An 11095-nucleotide genomic window follows, 5' to 3' on the forward strand; every position below is an offset into this window, starting at 1 on the left:
ACAGATGTCGTCTACAGTGAAAGAGGAATGATAATTTTGGATCGATTATGTATATAGTAATGGAATTCTGGGAAAGATATGGATCAATAAAACCGTTTATTGACGTAGAATATTAAGGTATATTAAAAATTTATAGGATTCATACTGAGTATGTATATAACTTCAGTTGGAAACATCATTCAGAAATCATAAAAAGTTGTTGTTCTATTAAACTCAATTAAATTATCTCATTTTAATGCGTTCTAAAGTTAATTTTTAATTATTATAAATTTTTCGACTGTAATCAAGAACGAAAAAAACAATTCAAGTACAATGCATTGTTAAAGAAGTAATTGTCAATAACATATTTTCAGTTAGCGAATATTCAAATATTTTGAACAATTGAACTGTGATTTGTCAAATGCCCACGGGTTGAATGGAATAAATTTGTGACTAGAGCTAAAGTAGATTCTTGACAACATTCAGAAATACATTTAATCAATCCCTCATTTCATATTATTAATCACTTAGACAAAAATTAATTAGAATCCTGTGACACAAGCGCATTCAGTTCCGGCTGAAGAAACTCTTGTACAATAGCTGTAACCATTTCTTTCAATACACTTCTCAGCTGGTTTATGTCCCTGAAAAAGAAATCAGTATTCTATCTTTTATTCCATTAACGACATTGCACTTAGATCATCAAATGTGTCACAATGCACACTAACGGAACTATTTTCCAAGATGATGAGCATTAATGATTAAATTTCTTTCAAGAATGGGAGTAGTCTATTTTGAACGTATATGAATACTCATGAAATTGCTGCAGGACTTATTCCAATGATGGGTGCAACAATTGATCACACCAGAGTTAAGCGATTGGAGCTAAAGAATTTAGTGAAATCATAGATACTAAGGTTGAATTGAGTCATCCAAATTCATATTCCAATACTGTATCGAGATTTGTTTACAGATACAGATGAAACTGAATATTTACATACTATATGCATGAATATGTCACGAAGCTTTCACTGTTTGAGCAATCAGACTTTACATAGTTATGACTTATGAAGTTGCATGTTAACACTCAATAATTGGAAATGCATTATTCTTCACGAGTCTAGAAATCAAGGAAATATTTAATTGGAGTATAGATAAAATATGGCGTGTTTGATCGGTGATAAGATAAAATTTGAAATAAAATAATAAAAATTTACTGGGATATTGATTACAGAAAGAAGGTGATCATCACTAAGCCTTATAACAGTGATAACCTAGTTCCAATATACATGTATATGTCTTGGTGAATTCAGGCCAATTTTGAGTCCTCAATTGATACGACCAGAATTTGGCTTCATGTTTTCACACAATGTAATCGAAAGGTATTGAAAGTGAAATACTCACTGCTGAGCTGGAGAAGCACACAATTCCGTGTAGTATTTGATTTTAGGCTCGGTACCGCTGGTACGTAAGGTAACCACCAGCCCATTGTCGAAAGTAAATGTGACCATCTGATTCGACTTTGAAACAGGCAGAATTGCCTTGTTGTTGGGCTGTGTATTATCATATCCCGTTGTAAGATCTCGAATGCCTTTTATAGAATATTTTCCACCGAGGATGCAACTAGGGTACTATAACAAAAATAACGCACAGTGTAAAGTAACATATCTCCATTTCATTGTGACGAATGAAGAGAAGAACAGTTTACAAGATTATTACAATTCTTCAAATGTATTTTATGGTTGAATTACCGTTATTAGTTGAGTTGACCTTTGATGAATGAAAAAACTACAGTGATGAAGTCTTGAATATCTCTGCTATCATATGCACGCTCTTGAGGTTTCTTCGTAAAAAGGCGTGAGAAAATATAAGGATTGTACTACAGGAATGGCTAGTGTACCCAAAAGAAGGAATGGTACGAGGGTCAGAGAGGTAAGGAACATGTCTGTCAACTTATCAAACCACACTCCGTTGCGTGACATTCTAACTATTTTATTCAGTAAACTTCACGAGAAAATTATGTTCATCTATGCTGTCAAACGTCAAGACTTTATTTGTTATGCGCTAGAGTTTACGGTCCAATCTCGCGGAATTGATTATATCATTTGAAAATTGATTCTTCAAATAAAAAATTGGGATACCAAAAGAAAATGAATAGTTCTATGCATAAACAAAATACAAATACAAAATAATAGATACAAAATTAAAGAAAACAAGCAAAACAATGCACGACTACAAAATACGATCTCGAAACAATAGTCAGAAAGAAATAATACTTTCCTTGTGGAAATATTTAACCGATTAACAGAAGCTATTTTTTGATGAAGTCAAATTCAAACTATAAATAAACTGAAGTTAGTAATGGCTAAATTAGAAAGGTGTAACTTCACTGCATTAACTGAGATAATACTTCAACAATATATAGAAAGAATAAGTTCAGTTATACACTCGCGGTAGGTTTGCATACAATGTCTTGATGCAGTAATGGACGTTGTTTGTCTCAGATACAGTCACCACGGAATTGCGGTCAAAACTAAGTTCCACTTCCATTCCAATTGGATGGAAATAATATTCACAGGCACGTCGCATTAATTAAGATGGAAGAATTGCTTTTATTGGCTAAGTTAGTTTCGGTTGAATGATGATTGGATAATCCCACTTTCATACAGATAAGCAATCCTGTAAAGGATGGTGTTCAATGATAAGGTATCACCACACTGCTCTGACAACTTCCCATTTCCTAACGAGTATGAAATGTCTGTTAAAAGATTGAGTTAATAACCAATCACGTTTTTAATGTCTTGGGTTATTATGCTGCAATGGAAACTTGTTTACCTTGAGCATAAATTATACATCACGCATACTGTTAAGAATATGAGAATGAGAATGAGAATTTAACCACTATGACCGAACTGAGACTGTATAAAATTTAATAAATTAACATGGCAAAACCCAGACGAGCAAATAAACATTGTAAGTTATTTATGGTAGTTAAGTATTATTTATAGAACGAGCAGTAATTTTTCTGAAACGTTCATGCTTTGCATAATGGTTAGGAAACCATAACTCAGAGAAATGTAACTCTTTTTACTTAACAGTGCATAACATCCAAGAATAGAATGTTAATTTTTTTACAAAAGAAGTAAATAAATATTATGATTTGTTGTGGCTACTGTGAGCAAAGGTGACTCATAAATGCAATTCATGTCATCGAGTGTCAAGTGTAATAATAAATTTTATCTACCGCAACGTAATCAGAGTTAGTCAGCGGGACACCATGGTAGGGGTGATAATACAGGGCAGCAGGATATTTCAGTCGATTAATAGGAGATAAAAGACTACATTCTAGACGTGATGCACAAGAACGCAAATGCGTCAGTATTTCGAATGAGTTGTACAACTAGTCAGATGCAAATAAAAACAAACAATTAGCTCACCGTGTTTGGGCTCTCATTAAAATTTCTTAGTCTTTCAAAAATGCTCTTGATAATCTGCTGTTCGTAACAGAAGAAATAAGAACACAAACTGATATGATGTCCATACCTGAAAGCACAATCGCACCCGTCAGAATACCCAGAGTTATAGAAGCACATTCTTGAATCAAATATGGATTTTCAAAATAAGACCGCATTTTTAATACTCACTCAGAATAAATTTCATCCAACTTTCCACTAAGTGTTAATCCCATTGTTTCCAAGTATGCTGCCAATTCAGCCACCTTTGCTCCAGCACTGACGCCGTCTTTATCTAATACAGCCGAGCCACACATAAATCCAATAGCTTCTTCGTAAGCAAATATAACTGTTTTATTTTGGGCTAATAACTCTGTTGCTCTATTGCCCATCCACTTGAAGCCGGTTAGCGTCTCCTAGCAAGAGAAGAGAAAACAGTTATAGATCTTCTCGATTCATAATGAAAATTGAATGAACAATTTCAATTAGGCATATCGTCTGAACCAAAAAAATTAAAAACATTTCGAAAGCTATTGAAAATTGCGTTTTTTTTTTCTAGACGTGTTGTTAAATTCTTTTAAAAATAGTTATTTTCTCAACAAATATGACTACCATTGTTTCAGTCTACTGAAATCACATTCTATTTGTCATTTTCATTCAAATGAAAATTCTATACTCACTTCAAAGCTGAAACCTTCTTTTAAAGCCATCGACCGCAATATTTTACTTGAAACTGTAGATGCTAGCATATATACATTACTATAGTCTGCACCCGGGTATTGCACTTGGTGTAAATGCAGCATCCACCACCCTAACAAGGCACCTAATTCGTTACCAGTGAATACACGCCATTCACCTCTGTAATTGAATAAATTAGAAGCGTACAAAATTAATTATACACATTCAACTGTACAATGTAAAATATTGTAACATACTTCTCATTCCTTTCGGCACAGGCTAGTCTATCAGCATCTGGGTCATTGGCTAATATAATATTAGAAGCGTTCTTATTAGCGGTTCTTAGGCTCAAATCTAGTGCGCTTTTGCCTTCTTCTGGATTGGGGAATTTCACAGTTCTGAACTCAGGATCAGGATCCTTTTGTTCCTCCACCACAACAAATGGCTGAAAAATTTGCGAATAAAATCGGAGAACTTGTTTTAAAGAGACAAGTCCATTTTGCATAATTCATAGAACTAGAGGCCCAACAATATAACTGCAAATATACGTAGTAAGGTGTGCTACTTTTACATAACTTATACTATTGATATTAGGGTATTACCTTGAAGCTTGCGGAGTTAAAAGCTTCGACCATATAGTTATATCCCACTCCATGCATTGGTGTGTATGTGAATTTCAAAATCGTATTTCTGTTTGTTTCAGGATACAAGGTAGTATCCTTAATAATTTTATAATAAGACTGCATAACTTCTTCAAGTGGATCTTTGAACAGTGAGTTTTTGTAAATCGCTGATGTATTAAACGATGATTCTAAAGGTTCTAAATTTTCAATGATGGACTTCTGGATACCCTTATCATGGGGTGTAATGATTTGTGCTCCATTATCCCAGTAAACCTTGTAACCATTGTCTTCTTTTGGATTATGAGATGCTGTGATCATTATTCCAGCAGCACATTTATATTTGACTACTCCATAAGGGACAAAAGGTGTAGGACACACTTTGGAGTACATATAAACTTTCACACCATTATTCATCAAAATTGCTGCAGTTAATTCGGCAAATCTGCAAAAAAAGCAAAGGACAAAGGTAAACTAAAATAAAAAAGGAAAGATCAAACAACTAAAAGAATAATCGTAATTTAGAATTCCACATTAGGCACTTGATTGCACATTGGGTTCAGAGGTAACAAGGGTCATTGCCGATTAAACTATGTCTGAAATCATCAGCAAAAATTCTGGGAGACACAAATGACTTTCAGATTACCAGTTAAATCATACACAGATAAGAGCAGGCCAGAAGATAGTAGCACTAACCTTTTACTGTTGTATCTGCCATCGTATCCAAGAACAACCCCTCGCTGCTTAGCATTAGAAATGGTCTTCAGCAAATAACTAATGAAGCCTTGTCCAGTTTGTACTATTACCAAGTCGTTTAATTGGCTGTAGCCCGGACCCATTCGACCTCTTAGTCCAGCTGTACCAAACTCCAAGCGCTTAAGAAAGAGTTTGGACAATGTTTTTACATCTCCTTCATTGATGTAATTTTGAATTTCATTTTCTGCAGCTGAATCCTGATAGACAAAGATTTCATAGAGATTGAATGCTTTGATCATTCATAGTTCATGAATGCACTCTTATGAGTATATATGTATAGAGAATGGAGCATATAATATTTGATGGACTCAAGATTCAGAAGCATACTTTGTTCCAAGAAAGCCATTCTTTGATTTTATCATCCAAGATTGTGTCTCCGGTGTTTACAGAGTCAGTTGGAGCCATGGCTGCCTTTTAATGCAATCTTCTGGAGTTATACTGCAGTAATATAAAATTTAAAACATTAATGTCTGATAAGTTACTGTTAGGTATTTACAATTATTTATATAAATTTTTGTTCCTATCCAATCTATTTTCAAATATTGTTATAATTTGTGTTATGATCTGTTAGGAATCTGAGACTAGCTATTAATCGCAAGTTTTTTAATTAATAATTGATTGAAGCCATGACCGGCAGAATCAATTACATACTCAAGGAACGAATTGAACTCTATTATTGAGTTGAAGAATTTTATTTGATATATTCTCTGTTTTCATTTATCCAAAAATTCCATTTTCTTTTTACTTCTGATTTTACAACATCTTTGATAAAAGAAAATATGTATTCAATAACCAAATAGGATAAATTTCAATAAACTCACCACCGTGATTGTTAAAGAGTAAAGTTAGTGAAATTTTCCTGTCTATGAGCCAATCTGTCGAAAGAGTTATGACTGAGCACGGTGAAAAGTTGACTTTTGCACAGTTTGGATGTAATGTAATCATTGACTTTATTTTGAGGGAACAATCACTACGTGGGGTATGACGAAGGAGCCACAAACTTATTACATAATCAAATAGATAACCTTATCTATCAACCTTCAAAAAATGTCGCAGGCGTTATTAATACATGTTGACCGTGGTATTGACCCCTGGTTGACGCAGAATCGCCTCAAGTGGTGAAACGCCGCTAAAACATAACCTAAACTCCAAGATGCCGTTAATTTGCAACAGGATTAATTAGACACTGGAGAATTGGCTGAATCCACCCATGCGTTTTACAGTGTATACGTGACTGGAAATTTGATTAATTCTAATGAATCAATAAAGCAAAGAATAACTTACGCCGCAAACTGACACTGCGTGTTAACGTTAACAAGAAGAACTCTGTTGTCTGCAATCCCTGAGTCGCTGAATTTGCTATATCTTTCGTAGTACACGTAACGACAAAATTATCTAGCAATATTTCAGTTCAAGTAATACTATTTGACACTCATTGAATCTTCGCCTTCGCACAAATGTCAAATTAATCCAGTTATTCAAATCTGACTACACGTAATCGCTGAGTATCGTTAGTCGCTTCGATATACACACGTACATACGTATGTACGTACGTATCGCTAATCTAATCGTAGATTCGAGCGAGTATAGCATTTGATACCATATTGCATCTGCTACAATACAACGTGAGAACCTGTCAACCTGGAAAGTTGAACGGGCAAATTTCAGGTAAGTTTTTGACGATTTTTTTACTGTATAATAGTCAGTTTCAAAAGATAACTTCTTTCGTTCGCAACATGGGATGCTTCATTCAACACTCTCCAAAAACGTGAGATGTATATTCTGAGATTATCACTGTTGGTTTACTGAACAAGTAAACTAGTCTTTTCATTTTGCTTCTTATATATTCAAGACAATTGACACTTCACCTTACTGAAATCACTGTCATAATTCATTTTTTCTTTTTTAGTTTGTTTAAAAACCATTTCACTACTTGCTCTCATTTTTTTTTTAATCCTTCCGCTGATAACTACATGTAATTCTTGAATTACCTTCTTATCAATTATTGGCTGTTACTCGATTTAATGATGTTAAAAGTCCTATAACATTTGAGGTTGAAATTCCTATAATATTTGATGTTTGTCTATTATAACACGTTTTTCGAAAACATAACTATGCTTTGTGGATATGATTCTTTCAACCACCTGAGACAGTTCTTAGATGTGCCCAAATTCAATATTCTAGAGTATAGGCAGGTGATATTCAACGGTGTAATTTATATTGCTTAGTTGGCACAAAAAGATATTTGCTAGATGTTTTTCGATCTGAGTTAGGTAATCTAATCAGTTCTGTAGTTGTTATTTAGTATCAGCTGCAGAAACCATAGACTGGATGAGGCTTGGATTAGTGATATCTAGATAGTTAATATGCAAAATGCTAGCTCACCAAATTTTAACAAGGTCTTGTTAAAGTAGATTACATATCAGCTGATAGTAGTTGAAAGTGTTTTCGTTAGTTAATGCACAGAGAGCAGCTATAATGGATGTGGGAGTTGTCAAGATAGCAGAGGATAGAGATTTTGAAAAATTGAAGCAGCTCTATGACGATAACAATGAATGGAAGCTGGATTACAACAAGCCTGATCTCTCAGTCTGGACTAAAAGTGTCTCTGGGACTAGTTTTAAAATGGTTAAAGTAAGTATGAATGGATTATATGCATAATTGCTTCAGGTAAAAGGTGCGTTGTAATTCACGTGAATCCTCTGTAAAATATTACTTGTCGTTTACTTCAGTTCAAAATTGCAATTTAAAAAATGTATTTTTTGATACGTTCATAGATTAAGACAAGATTTCCTGATGTTTTACCAGAAACTTTATATGACGTCCTCCATGATCCTGAATATAGAAAAGTTTGGGATAATCACATGATAGAGTCCAAGGACATTGGCTTCTTTAATCCTAACAATGACATTGGATACTATTCAAGTGAGTCTATTGCTAATCATTTTTTATACATTTACCTTAAAAGTCAGCTTTTACTGAATTTGAAACTGAAAACCATTTTACTTCCAGTGGCATGTCCAGCACCTTTGAAAAACAGAGATTTTGTTTTGCATCGTTCCTGGTTGGATGTTGGCCATGAACAGCTTATCATCAATCATTCTGTCTTTCACAAAGACTATCCACCTAATAAGAATTACGTCCGAGCAACATCCTATCTCACTGGTGAGTTCTTCAACTATACATAATCAAGATAGTTTTGATTAGTTATCTAGTGTTGAAGATCTTAAAAACAACGTAGAATAATGGCTCAAATACATCAATTTTAGATTTAAAATACCTCTCCCTTAATTCGACCATTAAAGTTTTCTCCTGGTATACCTATACATATGTATTTGTTTAATTGTACAGGCTACATTGTGAGGCAGTCTCTTAATGGAGATGGTTGTGAACTTGGATATGTATCACATACAGATCCACATGGAAAATTACCTGTATGGTTAGTCAACAAAGTCACCCAAATATTTGCACCAAAGGTGAGCAAAGTTCATGGTTCCTAGAAATCTGATGCGACTTTTATTCATTGATACATTCCTAATTGTTATTCGAACACCACAATCATGTTTCGTGATTACTAGTTGGTAATTAATTGGCCTGGCGAACTAATTAATTATATAAATTATTTGCAGATGGTGAAAAAATTACATAAGGCTGCTGTAGGCTATCCAGGTTGGAAATCCAGCCACAAAGCCAACCACAAGCCTTGGCATTTTCCAGAGCAAATAACTGCACCACGGATACGAGTTGAAGACGTATGTACATGCAGCTTATTTATTCTCATTTTTCGCACTGTCGTTGGGTTGGATTGTATTCTTTTTAAATTAGACAACATACTAAGTTCTTGAGAACTAATTCAAAAATATTTATTTACTTTACAGTGTGTGAAATCGATAGAAGAGAAGAATTCTAAAAACAATTTTGTAGATGAGTCAGAACTTAAAGAAGCACCCAGTAAAGAATTGACCATCATGGACAGTGATTAATGGTTTATCACTTTGGCGTAGGATTTGTACATGTTGGATGCTAGGATCATGTAGTCTAGTCGATTATATAAAGTATTATAATCCATAACAGGATATGATCAAGTTGGATGATGCATTGGTGAAATTTGTGCTATTTATTGAGTCATCTGTCAGCAAAATAATATCAAAAGAGTTCAAAAACGTATTAAAATCTTAATGCTATACATGGCCTTTTAATAATTCCGTATCAAGCAGTTCTTAAATTGTTGTTATCAAATTTTCTCATAAATTTTTATAAGACAAGAAGGAAAAAGCTTCCAACTAGCATATTTTTTATGTACCGCAACAGAGATAGAAATTCTGAATGAATTTGTAGTTTACGAATAGCCCCAAGAAAGCGGTAGAGTTGAATTAATCTATAGCATTATTTCATATTCGCATGAAATTTTGAGATACATATTTTACAATGTGTAAATACTCATTGCAGATTATACACATACTTGATTGCTTGCAAATCTGATTCGTCTTATCGATTAAATGTACTAAATGTATGTAAGATAACAGCGAATCGTACTTCTAATTTGCATTTAAAAATTACCGAAGATACTAGAGTTATATTATCACAGCGTCATTTTTTACTATTCAAATTAAATGGTACGCGGTTTCCAAAGTTGAGTGAAAAAATTATATTCGATTATTCACACATAGAGATCCTAAATGAATATGAACATGTTACACGATCATTCCAAAGTTTCTGAACATTGGAAAACCGCACCATTTGTTGAATTACAAAATATCGTCGAGGGTTTTCCATGAAGGAGTTTATTGTATGCACATATACAATTTTTTCTAGATTGTACATATAAAAAGACTACCGGCAAGTTGATGAGTGAAACTGGTGGAGCTTAGTGTTTCACTAATAAAAGTTCCTCCACATGTGTAAGAGTAGGCTCAATTTCGACTTATTCTCTTCACATTTTATGGTATACAAATCTTACTATGGCACTAACAATATTCTAACATTTTTTAATATTTTGAGGCACAAAATAATTGTTAATAGAGTGACTATTATTGAACTACTGTAACGTAGATCAAAAGATAAAAAAATATGATGTCTCAAATTTTAGTTCCATGTTTTTTTTTTCAACAACGCAACAAATACTTTGTAAGCCTAATGTCCCACCTGCCATTGCCCGATATAATCTAGTCAACCATGTTCAAAGAGAATGATAGTTTGCCGTTAGATATAAGATTGAAGGACTATAATAATTGTTGAAAATATTTTTGTGATCTGTGCTGACGGGTTGTAAGGATAGCTGTAAAACAAAGAATGTCCCTATTCCCCAGCATTCAGGAGAAATATTAGGCGTTCTATTTCTGTCCGTACTGACAATGACTTTAATTATGGATAACTAAAATTAAGAATAAAAAATGGGAAGTATTCTAGTTCCTGGAAAGGTCCTGGTAGCTATCAAATTTTAATCAGGTTATACATAGATAAGATAGAGTAACAGTCTGTTTAATTCGAGCATGATATGGCTCCTGTATAGTTGATTTGGTACTTCATAATTATAGAGAGATAGAACATTACTTGTGACTAAATAATAAACATCCTTTGATCAGTTAATATTGTTGATTATTGAGAGAT

General features: G+C 33.6%; 2 protein-coding genes across 9 annotated transcripts; one reads left to right on the plus strand and one right to left on the minus strand.

Annotated features, from left to right (window-relative positions):
- Positions 1-77: 77 nt before the first annotated feature.
- LOC105684651 (glucose 1,6-bisphosphate synthase) lies at positions 78-6948 on the minus strand. Of its 7 annotated transcripts, none has more exons than XM_048649881.1 (11): positions 6770-6948; positions 6524-6614; positions 5813-5923; positions 5426-5682; positions 4712-5174; positions 4367-4554; positions 4112-4289; positions 3624-3847; positions 3417-3522; positions 1384-1610; positions 78-623 (listed from the first exon to the last, which is right to left on the minus strand). In XM_048649881.1, exons 3-11 carry the CDS (start codon positions 5888-5890, stop codon positions 518-520), a joined length of 1827 nt encoding a protein of 608 aa, XP_048505838.1. In that variant the 5' UTR covers positions 5891-5923; positions 6524-6614; positions 6770-6948; the 3' UTR covers positions 78-517. The 7 variants fall into 7 exon arrangements, with proteins under 7 accessions (XP_048505838.1, XP_048505837.1, XP_012253604.2 ...); XM_048649880.1 differs by having other exon boundaries at positions 6307-6614; XM_012398181.3 differs by having other exon boundaries at positions 6524-6626.
- Positions 6949-6994: 46 nt separating this feature from the next.
- LOC105684652 (START domain-containing protein 10-like) lies at positions 6995-11074 on the plus strand. 2 transcript variants are annotated; one of them, XM_012398184.3, is made up of 7 exons: positions 6995-7153; positions 7941-8119; positions 8263-8410; positions 8498-8650; positions 8837-8961; positions 9115-9237; positions 9364-11074. In XM_012398184.3, exons 2-7 carry the CDS (start codon positions 7964-7966, stop codon positions 9466-9468), a joined length of 810 nt encoding a protein of 269 aa, XP_012253607.1. In that variant the 5' UTR covers positions 6995-7153; positions 7941-7963; the 3' UTR covers positions 9469-11074. The 2 variants fall into 2 exon arrangements, with proteins under 2 accessions (XP_012253607.1, XP_048505843.1); XM_048649886.1 differs by having other exon boundaries at positions 7113-8119.
- Positions 11075-11095: the final 21 nt, after the last annotated feature.

The sequence above is a fragment of the Athalia rosae genome, chromosome 2 (assembly GCF_917208135.1).
Source record: "Athalia rosae chromosome 2, iyAthRosa1.1, whole genome shotgun sequence".
In the NCBI taxonomy this organism is placed as follows: Eukaryota; Metazoa; Arthropoda; class Insecta; order Hymenoptera; family Athaliidae; genus Athalia; species Athalia rosae.